This window comes from Heterodontus francisci, chromosome 3 (assembly GCF_036365525.1).
Source record: "Heterodontus francisci isolate sHetFra1 chromosome 3, sHetFra1.hap1, whole genome shotgun sequence".
NCBI lineage: Eukaryota > Metazoa > Chordata > Chondrichthyes > Heterodontiformes > Heterodontidae > Heterodontus > Heterodontus francisci.
In genome coordinates, this window is record NC_090373.1 from 20827700 (window position 1) to 20840965 (window position 13266).

The 13266-nt window shown below is 45.5% G+C and overlaps 1 protein-coding gene across 6 annotated transcripts in view; it reads left to right on the forward strand.

Annotated features, from left to right (window-relative positions):
- Positions 1–13266, forward strand: part of khdrbs2 (KH domain containing, RNA binding, signal transduction associated 2) — a 902011-nt gene that overhangs the window by 731350 nt on the left and 157395 nt on the right. The window contains exon 9 of one of the 6 annotated variants that reach the window (XM_068020151.1): positions 12288–12446. The exons of the other annotated variants lie outside the window; for them this stretch is intronic. Within the exon in view, the coding sequence (XP_067876252.1) occupies positions 12288–12315 (28 nt within the window). The 3' untranslated portion in view covers positions 12316–12446. Of the gene's footprint in view, positions 1–12287; positions 12447–13266 lie in introns of those variants that run through there. 6 annotated transcript variants of the gene reach the window in all.

A 13266-nucleotide genomic window follows, 5' to 3' on the forward strand; every position in this document is an offset into this window, starting at 1 on the left:
CTTCCACTGCTGTGTCCAGACTGGCCAAGAGAGTGTGGGAAAAAGGCGCACTGACACAGAACACAAAAGTCTGCGTGTATCAGGCCTGTGTCCTCAGTACCTTGCTCTATGGCAGCGAGGCCTGGACGACGTATGTCAGCCAAGAGCGACGTCTCAATTCATTCCATCTTCGCTGCCTCCGGAGAATCCTTGGCATCAGGTGGCAGGACCGTATCTCCAACACAGAAGTCCTTGAGGCGGCCAACATCCCCAGCTTATACACCCTACTGAGTCAGTGGCGCTTGAGATGGCTTGGCCATGTGAGCCGCATGGAAGATGGCAGGATCCTCAAGGACACATTGTACAGCGAGCTCGTCACTGGTATCAGACCCACCGGCCGTCCATGTCTCCGCTTTAAAGACGTCTGCAAACGCGACATGAAGTCCTATGACATTGATCATAAGTCGTGGGAGTCAGTTGCCAGTGATCGCCAGAGCCGGCGGGCAGCCATAAAGGCGGGGCTAAAGTGTGGTGAGTCGAAGAGACTTAGCAGTTGGCAGGAAAAAAGACAGAATCGCAAGGGGAGAGCCAACTGCGAAACAGCCCTGACAACCAATTTTATCTGCAACACCAGTGGAAGAGTCTGTCACTCTAGAATTGGCCTTTATAGCCACTCCAGGCGCTGCTTCACAAACCGCTGACCACCTCCAGGCGCTTACCCATTGTCTCTCGAGATAAGGAGGCCAAAGAAGAAGAAGAAGATAATGAATGCACTAGCTCCCTGTCCTGCAGCATTATCACCCATGATCCTATTTGTGCATCAGTGTGCTTTTCTTAACATATTTGCGGTTATTGCCATGTGGTGCTTTCCCTGAACTGTTAGCCAAGGCGGGGGCAGGCTGCTGACCTTGCTGTCCCCTGGCTTGGGATGACCTTGGTGGCCGTCCTCTGGCTGCCTGAGGCCTAGTGGGCCTCTGAACACTGAGGGCCTCCTGCAAATGTGCAGGGACAACTTCAGTCGGCGGGAACAATGGAGGTGCTGGCGTTACTGGCAGAGGGGCCACTGTTCACACCTGCAGCATCCTGAGAGATCCCCCCAGAAGCTGAAGGCAGCTGCTCCTCTCCCATTATAAGGCACACTTGTAACTCCCTGCCGACCTGAGAAGGAGGTGAACCTCGTGGAGATTCCTGGTGCTTTGTCCCCCTCTCACCCTGCCACGCTGTAGAGAGCTAATGGACAAAGCAATGGTGCACAGATTTGCGGGCATCTCCGGCAGCCACTGATTGGTCTGCTGGATCCGCCTTTCCATGAGAGTCACCAATCCCTCAATGGAGGAAGCCCAATATGTAATTGGCAGAGTCACTGCAGCACCCAAGGCCCGGATGGACTCCTCCATCATCCACACTTGAGTACGCAAAGCCTCTGGCATCTCTGCCAGATGTTGCCTGACCTCTCGCTGCAGCATCAGCATTTCCCGTGTTGCCACCAACACCAGAGGCACATCACCAGCCTGGGGCTCAGCATGGGCCTGGCCTCCCACAGTCCTCCGACTGCCAGTGGCCTCGACTGTCACAGCCTCCGTCAGCTGCTCGGGCGCGTCGGTGACATGCTTACCAGATTGTGTGCCCATCTCTAAATATGCATGACTACCCACTGATGAGAGAGAATCCGAGCTGGTGGAAGGTGCAGAGGAATGATGTGATGGTGCACCCTCTCAGGCTGGGTCCTCCTCCTCAGAGGTGGATGCATGTTCCCCCACCTCTGGACCTCCTTTCTTCTCAGTCACCTTGACCTGCATGAGAAATCATATCATTAGAACAAATAGTGTCTGCCCATCGTCTCATTCATACCACCCCAACTATCCCACTTCATTGATGCCAAGGGGAACATGAGTGCTGCATCGCACTTCGCCAATAGAGACACACTTGTGACTCGTGAGATGCTCACTCATTCTCTTGGGTGGTCACCCCTGTTTCGCAATCTGCTGTGGGATGGCCACCTTGTTGCCCTGCTAGTTCCATTGCCTCCTCCTCCTCCATTGGTGTGAACACATGCCCCGGTAGGTGACACCACCTCCAGTCTTGGATCACTCCCTCCTATTATGGGCAATCTTCTCCTGCAGACACAGTGAGGGACAAGGTTATTCGGCCATTGATGACAACTGACAGGCCTCAGATGATGCTTGTCTATCGAGATATGAACACACATATGCCTCCTGCATTTAGACATTGTCAAGGGACTATTCAGAGGATTGTATTACAGATGGACACCTGTAACGGAGGTACAGCCATGTCTCATAGTCTTTTGGCAACTTAAACACCCCATTTCCATGGGAGTGTTCCCTCCCTCCTCGACAAGCTAAATGTCTCTCTCTGACACAAGATGGGCTCAAATGGTTTGCATGGAATGGAACACACATCTTGGCAGACCTAGTGAGGTCATGGGTCCCTTTTCCAGCACTGTATCCAGGTCCTTGGGGTGACCCCACCGCTGCTGACCTCCTTCGCTATCTCCGTCCAGGCTTGCACAGTCAGGCGGGCTGGTTTCCTCCTCCCATCACTGGGAAAAAGGACCTTGTGCCCTTCCCTGACAGCCTGGAGCAGAATCTGGAGGGAGGCATCACTGAACCGTGGGGCCACCTGGGGTCTTCCTACCGCCATTATCACTGCAGGCTTCCAAACCAGAATGAAGGGGATATGATAATGGTCCCAGCACTCAGACAGCAACTCCAGTTAGGGTCATGACACTCTGACAGTAACTCCAGTTAGGGTCCTGAAACGCACACAACAACGCCAGTTAGGGTCCTAACAGTCGTGTAGGGGACGTCTGCCATTTAAGTATGACGCTGGGTGCTTACGCGGTGTCACCTGAGGCCAACTTCGCCACCTCTACTGCCACCCCTGTCTTCTTAGTGGACAGTCCCTGCAACTCCTGATCCTTAATTGGCCAGCCTCCACTCCATTGCATTCGGCCAACCGCTGATTGACACAATGGATGCCGCCCCCGCTTCCAGGCCCCAACATCGGGACCTATGGCCTAACAATATTCAACTTTTAGAGTCATTTCAGCACAGAAGGAGGCCATTCAACCCATCTAGTCCATGCTGGCTCTCTGTTGAGGAATCCAGTCAGTCCCATTCCTCGGCTTTATCCTATAATGGCCTGGAACTCACTGTCTACGAGAGTGGTGGAAGCGGAGATGATAAACGATTTCAAAAGAAAATTGGTGATTTCGGTGATGCTGGTAAGTCTAGTGGTGATTCTTGTGGTTCTGGTCTTTAGAGAGATTGCTGTTGTGACATATTGCATGGCGCAAATGAAGAAGACTGACACGAGGTATAGCCATTTTACAAGAGCAAGTTTACTACATCATTACATATTGTGCATGCACAAACATTAACATAACGTATGACTACATTACAGTTTGAGTTGTGTCCACCATGAGCAGTTGTTGTACAGGGCTGAAACATAGACCTTGAGAAACGCAGATATGCAAAGCCCAGAAATGTGTGTCTGGAGAAGGGTAGAGTGGGTCAGTTGGAGAGAACAATGAAGGGCAATGAAGAAGTTCTCAGGATGGTGGAGGAGGATAGATTGTTAGTGAATATCATTAAGAAAAGGCAACAAGGTTGGATTGGCCATATTCTACAGCATAAGAACTTGCTTAAAGAGGGGATTAAAGGAAGATTAGAGGGATCAAGAGGGAGAAAGAGAATGATGATATTTGACAACTTAAAATTGAAAATGGGAAGACAAAGCACAAGACCACGAGGTGTGGGGAAATGAGCAGAAGACCTGCCCTTAGGCAGATCACTATAAAATTACAGTTGTGATCTTGGTAGCTCTTTAGTTGAGTAAGTTTGAATATTTCTCAATCTTGAGTGCCTTGCAGTAGATAAAAGGGATAAGACAGGCACAATTCCCATTGTTGCACATGATCTGTCCCCATCTTAAAGAACACTGAGCCCTGCTGATGAAAGTGATGGAGGATCAGCAAACTATAGTCCAGGCTATGGCATGTGCTCTGCTGGAGGAGGAGTTGTACTGAACCAAAAAAAATCTTCAAAAGTATCTGCAGTGATCAACTAATATAGATCACTCTTCCTCACATTTCCATTCATATTGAAGTATCAAATCAATAAAAGCTGAAGCATTCATAAGTAAATCTGCTTTCTTAAACAGATGTCTTATTCTTCTTTCTTCTTCTTCTTTGGCCTCCTTGTCTCGGGAGACAATGGGTAAGCGCCTGGAGGTGGTCAGTGGTTTGTGAAGCAGCGCCTGGAGTGGCTATAAAGGCCAGTTCCAGAGTGACAGACTCTTCCACAGGTGCTGCAGATAAAGTTGGTTGTCGGGGCTGTTACACAGTTGGCTCTCCCCTTGCGCTTCTGTCTTTTTTCCTGCCAACTGCTAAGTCTCTTCGACTCGCCACACTTTAGCCCCGCCTTTATGGCTGCCCGCCAGCTCTGGCGATCACTGGCAACTGACTCCCACAGCTCAATGATAATGACATTCTTTAACCAGCTTTTTCAACAACAAAAAATTCTTTATACACATCTTTAGAAATGGTTAAAATTTAAGAGGTGATGACTATTGAACAGTAATTTTTGAAGTGACTTACGCTCAGGGAGATTACTGGCTATCTCTGTGTAGAATGACATTTGGTTGATATTTAGTTCATTTCAAATTTCCAGCCTAGAATGAATATGGTGGTAAATCTTTTACCTTGATATACTTCAGTAATGAAAGAAAAGACTTTTACATTGGTATAGCACCTTTCACAACCTCCAGACGTCACAAAGTGATTTCACAGACAATGAAGTAGTTTTGAAATAGAAACAAGAAATGCTGGAACCACTCAGTAGGTCTGGCAGCATCTGTGGAAAGAGAAGCAGAGTTAACGTTTCGGGTCAGTGACCCTTCTTTGGAACTGACAAATATTAAAAATGTCACAGGTTAAAAGCAAGTGAGGTGGGGGTGGGGCAAGAGATAACAAAGGAGAAGGTGCAGATTGGACAAGGTCATATAGCTGACCAAAAGGTCATGGAGCAAAGGCAAACAATATGTTAATGGTGTGTTGAAAGACAAAGCATTAGTACAGAAAAGGTGTTAACGGACTGAATACTGAACAGCAGCAAGTGCAAACATGAAAAAAAACAGTGGGTAAGCAAACTGGACAAACTAAGATGAAATGAAATAAATGCAAAAAAAAGGTTGTAAAAAATGAAAAAAAGAAAAAAGAAAAAACAACTAAAATGAAAGTAAAATGGAGGGCTGTCATGCTCCGAAATTATTGAACTCAATGTTCAGTCCGGCAGGCTGTAGTGTGCCTAATCGGTAGATGAGATGCTGTTCCTCGAGCTTGCGTTGATGTTCACTGGAACACTGCAGCAATCCCAGGACAGAGATGTGAGCATGAGAGCAGGGGGGAGTGTTGAAATGGCAAGCAACCGGAAGCTCAGGGTCCTGCTTGCGGACTGAGCGGAGATGTTCCGCAAAGCGCTTGGTCTCCCCAATGTAGGGGAGACCACATTGTGAGCAGCGAATACAGTATACTACATTGAAAGAAGTTCAAGTAAATCGCTGCTACACCTGAAAGGAGTGTTTGGGGCCTGGGATAGTGAGGAGAGAGGAGGTAATTGGGCAGGTATTACACCTCCTGCGATTGCAGGGGAAGGTGCCGTGGGACGGGGACGAGGTGGTGGGGGTAATGGAGGAGTGGACCAGGGTGTCGCGGAGGGAACGATCGATTCGGAATGCTGACAGAGGAAGGGAGGGGAAGATGCGTTTGGTAGTGGCATCACGCTGGAGGTGGCGGAAATGGCGGAGGATGATCCTTTGGATATGGAGGCTGATGGGGTGGAAAGTGAGGACAAGGGGAACCCTGTCACGGTTCTGGGAGGGAGGGGAGGGAGTGAGGGTAGAGATACGGGAAATGGGACGGACACGGTTGAGGGCCCTGTCAACAACAGTGGGGGGTGAATCCTCGGTTGAGGAAAAAGGAGGTCATACCAGAAGCACCGTCATGGAAGGTAGTATCATCAGAGCAGATGCGTCGAAGACAGAGAACCTGGGAGAATGGAATGGAGTCCTTACAGGAGGTAGGGTGTGAAGAAGTGTAGTCCAGGTAGCTGTGGGAGTCAGTGGACTTATAATGGATATTAGTAGAGAAGGGTGGAAATTGGAAGCAAAGTTGATAAAGTTTTCCATTTCGGGGCGGGAGCAGGAAACAGCACCGATACAGTCATCAATGTACCGAAAAAAGAGTTGGGGGAGGGGGCCTGAGTAGGACTGGAACAAAGGATGCTCGACATATCCCACAAAAAGACAGGCATAACTAGGGCCCATGCGGATACCCATAGCAACACCTTTTACTTGAAGGAAGTGCGTGGAGTTGAAGGAGAAGTTGTTCAATGTGAGAACAAGTTCAGCCAGGCGGAGGAGGGTGGTGGTGGATGGGGACTGGTTGGTCCTCTGTTCCAGGAAGAAGCAGAGAGCCCTTAAACCATCCTGGGAGGGGATGGAGGTGTAGAGCGATTGGACGTCCATAGTGAAGAGGAGGTGGTTGTGATCAGGAAACTGGAAATTGTCAAAATGACGTAGGGCGTCAGAAGAGTCAAGGATGTAGGTGGGAAGAGACTGGACCAGTGGAGAAAAGATAGTGTCAAGATAGAAAGAAATAAGTTCAGTGGGGCAGGAGCAGGCTGACTCAATGGGTCTGCCGGGACAGTCCCGTTTGTGGATTTTGGGAAGGAGGTAGAAGCGGGCTGTCCGGGGTTGCGGGACTATGAGGTTGGAAGCTGTAGGGGGAAGATCTCCAGAGGAGATGAGGTCAGTGACAGTCCTTTGGACGGTGGTTTGGACGGAAGTAGTTTTGAAGTGTAATCGCATTGTAATGTAGGAAAATGTGCTGCAATGAACTAAATTTATACTATTCATTTATCTGGAAGCGTAAGTTGCATTCGGAACCAACACCCTTCCAACAGAGGCTAATTCTCAATAGGGTGAGATGAGGTAGGGAAGAAAGAGACTTGCGTAGAATAACTCGAATCTGCCAACTTGGTTAAAGGCAGCACATGACCAGTTCGATCAGATGGCCTGTTTCTGTGCTAGATGTTTAATGTAATTATAGGTCATATATGAAGGTAGAGCAAATGCAGCACTGATATAGTACAAAACACATCCTGTGTATGTGTTAGAGAGCAATGGATTGTTATTGATGTGGTGTTTAAGGTGTAATTCAAATGCCACCCTTGCCAACTTTTACTATGTTGGGTAGATTGCATAGAAGGAAAATGTGTTATTAACATTTCAGATATCTGGGACTATGGGATGCCGTTTCTACTACCTTGCAGAAGGAGGCTATTCATGCCATCATACCTGTGCTGGCTCTTTGAAAGAGCTATCCAATTAGTCTCACTCCCCTGCTCTTTTCCCATAGCCCTGCAAATTTTTCTCCTTCATGTATTTCTCTAATTCCCCTTTGAAAGTTACTATTGAATTTGCTTCACCATCCTTTCAGGCAGTGCATTCCAAATCACAACGTGCTGCTTTAAAAAAAAGTTCTCATCTCACCTCTGGTTCTTTTGCCAGTTATCTCATGTCTGTCCTCTGGTTATTGATCCTCCTGTCACTGGAAAATATTTCTCCCTATTTTCTGCATCACAAAGCTTCATTATTTTGAACACTTCTATCAAATCTCCCCATAATCGTCTCTGGTCCGAGGAGAACAACCCCAGCTTCCCCCCAGCTCTTCAGCATATGCTACAGGGAAGCTCATGTGTTCTAGCTAACTCTACTTCTCTGCTTTCCAAATTATAACATGCCTTGGTAACTATTTTCAAACTGTACATTGCTTGGGTTTCCAGTTTTGCCCTCGTCAGCTGTACATCAAAAGGTGTTGACTCTGGCTCCACAACACGACTTGAGCACATAATCAGGCTGACACTCCAGTGAAGGAGTGCTTCATTGGTGTTGGCCACGTGATCAGTACAGATGAGAAAAGCTGCTTAATACATGATAGCTCAGGACATCTCTATAGTCTTCAATCTTAACATCCAACTGTTTCCTGAAGAATTGCAGTGTTTTTACTTACACTGTACTCTCTGGAAGTCCATTCTATGTGTTAATCACTCCTTAGGATAATAGTGCATGAGTGCTTATTGAGTTTGTATGATATTCTTTTCTCATCTGTAACCCTATTTATAATTCATCACAGTCATTTCTATCCTCCTGTGTGAAGAAGAGTTTCCTGACACCAGGTCTAAGATTGCCTTTTACTAGTTTTAACCTGGGTCCCTTTGTCTTTGTGTTGCGATTTGATTTCAAGTAGAATTCTAAATTTACCTTTTCTTGTTGCTCTGGCTTTATTGGACACACATGGTATTAAGTCTCCCAAGTGTCCAAGTCTCTTTCAAGTGCTTTCCTTTAGATGGAAGTTGGAACTGAGATTAGATTAGAGATACAGCACTGAAACAGGCCCTTCAGCCCACCGAGTCTGTGCCGAACATCAGCCACCCATTTATACTAATCCTACACGAATCCCATATTCCGACCAAACATCCCCACCTGTTCCTATATTTCCCTACCACCTACCTATACTAGTGACAATTTATAATGGCCAATTTACCTATCAACCTGCAAGTCTTTTGACTTGTGGGAGGAAACCGGAGCACCCAGAGGAAACCCATGCAGACACAGGGAGAACTTGCAAACTCCACACAGGCAGTACCCGGAATCGAACCCGGGTCGCTGGAGCTGTGAGGCTGCGGTGCTAACCACTGCGCCACTGTGCCGCTCCATCTCCCCAGCTAGGTGGATGTAACAATTCTGTGACATTAATTGAAGAGAAGTGGGAAATTCTGCTATCCCTGCAAACTTTCTTCTCTCGAAAGGCCTTTCACAAAATGAATTACTTTGGGTGTGCAGTGATTGTAGTGCTGGCAAATATGAGTGATGTGTTGAATCAGCAAGGAGATGCTCAAAGAGTGAATCGATGCAGTTGATGGCATTGCTTGAGAGAACAAGATACTTCTGGAGCAGCATCAGGGAATGTGCGATGTACTGGTATGTGTTCCAAGCGCCCTGTTAAAGATTGCAGAGAGGGTGGAGGAGTCCATCTCAAGCATAGTGTCATGATGTCGCAGACCTTGGTGATGTCTTCTTCCATGGGAAGATTGGCCACCTGTTTGGAGCATGGCAATCACACAAGTATATGAAGGCCCTCACCATTGGCTTGCACACTCTGAATTCCACCTTAAATAGGATGTAGGAGACACTAGCCTCCCTCATTCTTTGCTCCATGTTCTCCAGCACAATGCTAGCAAGGAAGTGTGCATGGGCCTTGAGATGGTGAAAGGGGACATGGAAGTGGAGACTCAGCTGAAAGCTTTTCAACTTCTGACGCATTGCCCTCTTCCCCTTCCCAGTCAGAGTCCCACATGCTGCCTCCTGTCCCGATGCTCCAGTCTGCCCCTGAGCAGGTGCAGATGAGGTAGTCTTTGGCAGGGCCTTCATGGGCTCCAAAACACAAAGAATATTGGCCAGGAGCATCTGAGCAGTCAGAGCAGGGATCTGAGGAGCCTGCCTCTAGTTCTGCTGAAGCCACCGGGGCTGTACCACATAGAAGTGCTAGGAAGAGTAACGATTTGTAGTTGCACAAAGATTGCACATGGGTGTGTTACACAATGGTGGATTGTTAAGTTTCTGTGTTATTTCGGTTCCAGTGCTACAGAATCCCGGACATTGGAAAATGGCAGCTGAACTAGTTAATTTTCAGTGCCAGAGAGGTTGATTGGCCGTCATTAACATTTATCACGTTGTTGAAGGGTATTTTTACTTCCTGTGCAAAGTTTACTGGACAAATACAGCAAATTCCCAAAAGAAACAGGGAAGCTAAGGGTAAGATGCTGTTTTTGCAAAACTAACGGTGGTGTGGGGGATCTCGGACAGCAACTTTTGGATATTGGCTTTTAATCGCACACCGTTCCCTCACCTGAAATTGCTGTAACTATTAGCATGTAAATAATGGTGAGCACCATTAGCCCTCCGTTATTTTGCCAGCAAATTCCGGCCCATTGTTCAGGGAAAGGATAGAAATGCAAATCACACAAACAAATAGTGGATAAATTGTTGAAGGGTAAGCTTTAATGTTTTAAACATTAGAAATAAATGGTCAGAATAGGAAGCATGCAGAACAAGTGAAAGTTCTGGCATTAGAAAAGGTTCATTCTTTTACACAATCTTACTCATCTTCTAGACATCCGCTTAGCTTCACAGCTAAGTATCATAGAATCATAAAGTCATAGAATGGTTACAGCACAGAAGGAGGCCATTCAGCCCATCATGTCCATGCTGGCTCGCTGCAAGAACAACTCACTTAGTCCCATGCCCCTGCCTTTTCCCCTTAATTATCCAGTTCTCTTTCGAAGGCCTCATTTGAATCTGCCTCCACTACACACTCAGGCAGTGCATTCCAGATCCTAACCACTCGCTGCATAAAGAAGTTTTTCTTCATGTTGCTGTTGCTTTTTTTGCCAATCATCTCTGGTTCTGGATCCTTCGGCTAATGGGAACAGTTTCTCCCTGTCTACTCTGTTCAGAATTTTTTTAAATTATTTTTTTTAATTTTTTAATTTTTTTTTTACCCCTCATGGTTTTGAACACCTCTATCAAATCTTCTCTTAATCTTCCCTTCTCCAAGGAGAACTGGCCCAGCTTCTCCAATCTGTCCATGTAACAGAAATTCCTCATCCCTGGAACCATTCTCATCAATCATCTCTGCACCTTCTCTAATGCCTTAACATCCTTCCAAAAGTGTGATGCCCAGAACTGGACACAATACTCCATTTGAGGCCGAAACAATGTTTTATACAGGTTTATCATAACTTATTTCTTTTTGTACTCATTGCTCTTATTTATGGATCTCATATGCTTTATTAACCATTTTCGCAACCTGCTTTGCAACCTTACATAATATGTGCACCTATATCCCCTCTGCTTCTGCACCCACTTTAGAATAGTACCCTTTAATTTATATTACCTCTCATTCTTCCCACTACATTTCACACTTGTCTGCATTAAATTTCATCGGCCACTTGTCTGCCCAGCCCACCAGCCTGTCTATGTCCTCTTGAAGTTTATCACTATCCTCTTCACAGTTTACAATACTTCCAAGTTGTGTCATCTGCAAATTTTGAAATTGTGCTCAGGGCACCCAAGTCTAGGTCATTATATATATATATATATATATATTAAAAAAGCAGGGGTCCCAACACTGACCTTGGGAGAACCCCACGATATACCTTCCTCCAGTCCGAAAAACAACTGTTCACATTTATTCTGTTTCCTGTCACTCAACTAATTTCGTATCCATGCTGCTACTGTCCCATTTATTCCATGGGCTCTAACTGTTTTTTGCTTTTTAAAGTGTAGTCGGTATTATGTGTGCACATAGAAAGTTCACACAGACATCAAATGAGATAGATAACCTATTCATCTGTTTTGGTTATGTTGGTTAAGGCACAAATGTTGTTCAGGACACTGGGGAAAACACCCTCGTCTTATTCAGATATTACCGTGCAATCTTTCACATTCACCTCAACAAACAGATGTAACCTTGATTCAACATCACATCCTCTGAAAATGCAGCACTCTCTCAGGTTGAGGAATGTTGGCCGAGTTATTGGGAGAGCTCCTCTGCTCTTCCTTAGAAATGGAGCCATGGGATCTTTGACATCAGATGGTTTAATATCTCATCTAACGGATAGCACCTCAGACAGTGCAGCACTCTCTCAGTACTGCCCTGAAGTATTAGCCTAGATTATGTGATCAAGTCCTGGAGAATCATTATGGTAAAATGGTTGTGAAATAAAATGAGAAAAAGAGTTAGAAAGTTGTGGGTTCAAGTCCCACTACAGAAACCTGAGCACAAAATCTAGGCTGACACTCCAGGTCAGCACTGAGGGAGTCTACACTGTCAGAGGTATCGTCATTCAAATGAGATGTTAAACAAGAGCCCATCTGCCCTCTCAGACGGACATAAAAGATGTGACTGTTTTGAAGAAGAGCAGGGGAGTTCTCCCCAGTGTCCTGGCCAATATTTATCCCTCCTTCAACATCACTACAAACAGATATCTGGACCTTATATTGCTGTTTGTGGGACCGTGCTGTGTGCAGATTAGCTGCTGTGTTCACCACATTACAACAGTGACTGCACTTCAATAAGTACTTCATTAGCTGTGAAGCATTTGGGACGTCCTGAGGTTGTGAAAGGCTTGATATAAACATGTTTTTTTTTCTTTTATTGAAAGAATGGATATAAGAAAAGCAATGATATAACAATATGAAAAGCAATGGAAGAGATTGGGGCAGGAATTGGCAACGGTAAACCCAACAACTGACAAATGCTATTGATTACTGGCACAAGGCAAGTCTGTGAACCTGGAGAGAAAGGTGATCTGATGATCTTGGGGAATTTCAATACATCAGAAATAACACGAGCAATCCACAGCAAGTAAGGTATGAAAGTCGAAGAAATTTGATCGAGGTAATCAGTGACTGCCTCTTGATACAAGATGTGAGCCACAGTGCCACATATCACATTGAATAACTTGGAGGTGCATTTTGAAATACATTTCTCTGGGTGTTAAGTTCAACAAAACCAGGATACACAAGTAAACAGACATGAGGAAGCAGCAATGGACTTTTTATGTTAGCCTTGGTCCTGTTTGCATTGTGAAATGAGTGAAAGCAAATGACGGGAGGCAGGGAGGCAGGAGGAAGGTGCTGATTAAAAGGCTGCTCAAGTCTTATCCTGAAAAAACATGTGCAGATTAACACAGGAGGATAAAAACGTGAAGCATGTCCTAAATTAATCCTGAAATTAGTTATGCAAAGGAAGGGCAATATTTCTAAAGGTTCAACTCTTAAGTCAAAGTCACTTCATTTGAATTATCTACTGATATCAAATTTTCCTTCAAAACTAAATTCTCATTTATTTTGCTGCATTATTTACACCACAATTCAAATAACTTGAAAATGTTAATGCAAAAATGAGTTTGAAATACTAGGAGTAAACTCTATAATCATAGCTGATATTCAAAACAACCTAAATATAGGGTTGACCATTAATACTGCAGTGTCTATAATAATAATATAATAAAAACAAGAAATGCTGGAACCACCCAGCAGGTCTGGCAGCATCTGTGGAAAGAGAAGCAGAGTTAACGTTTCGGGTCAGTGACCCTTCTTCGGAACTGACAAATATTAAAAATGTCACAGGTTAAAAGC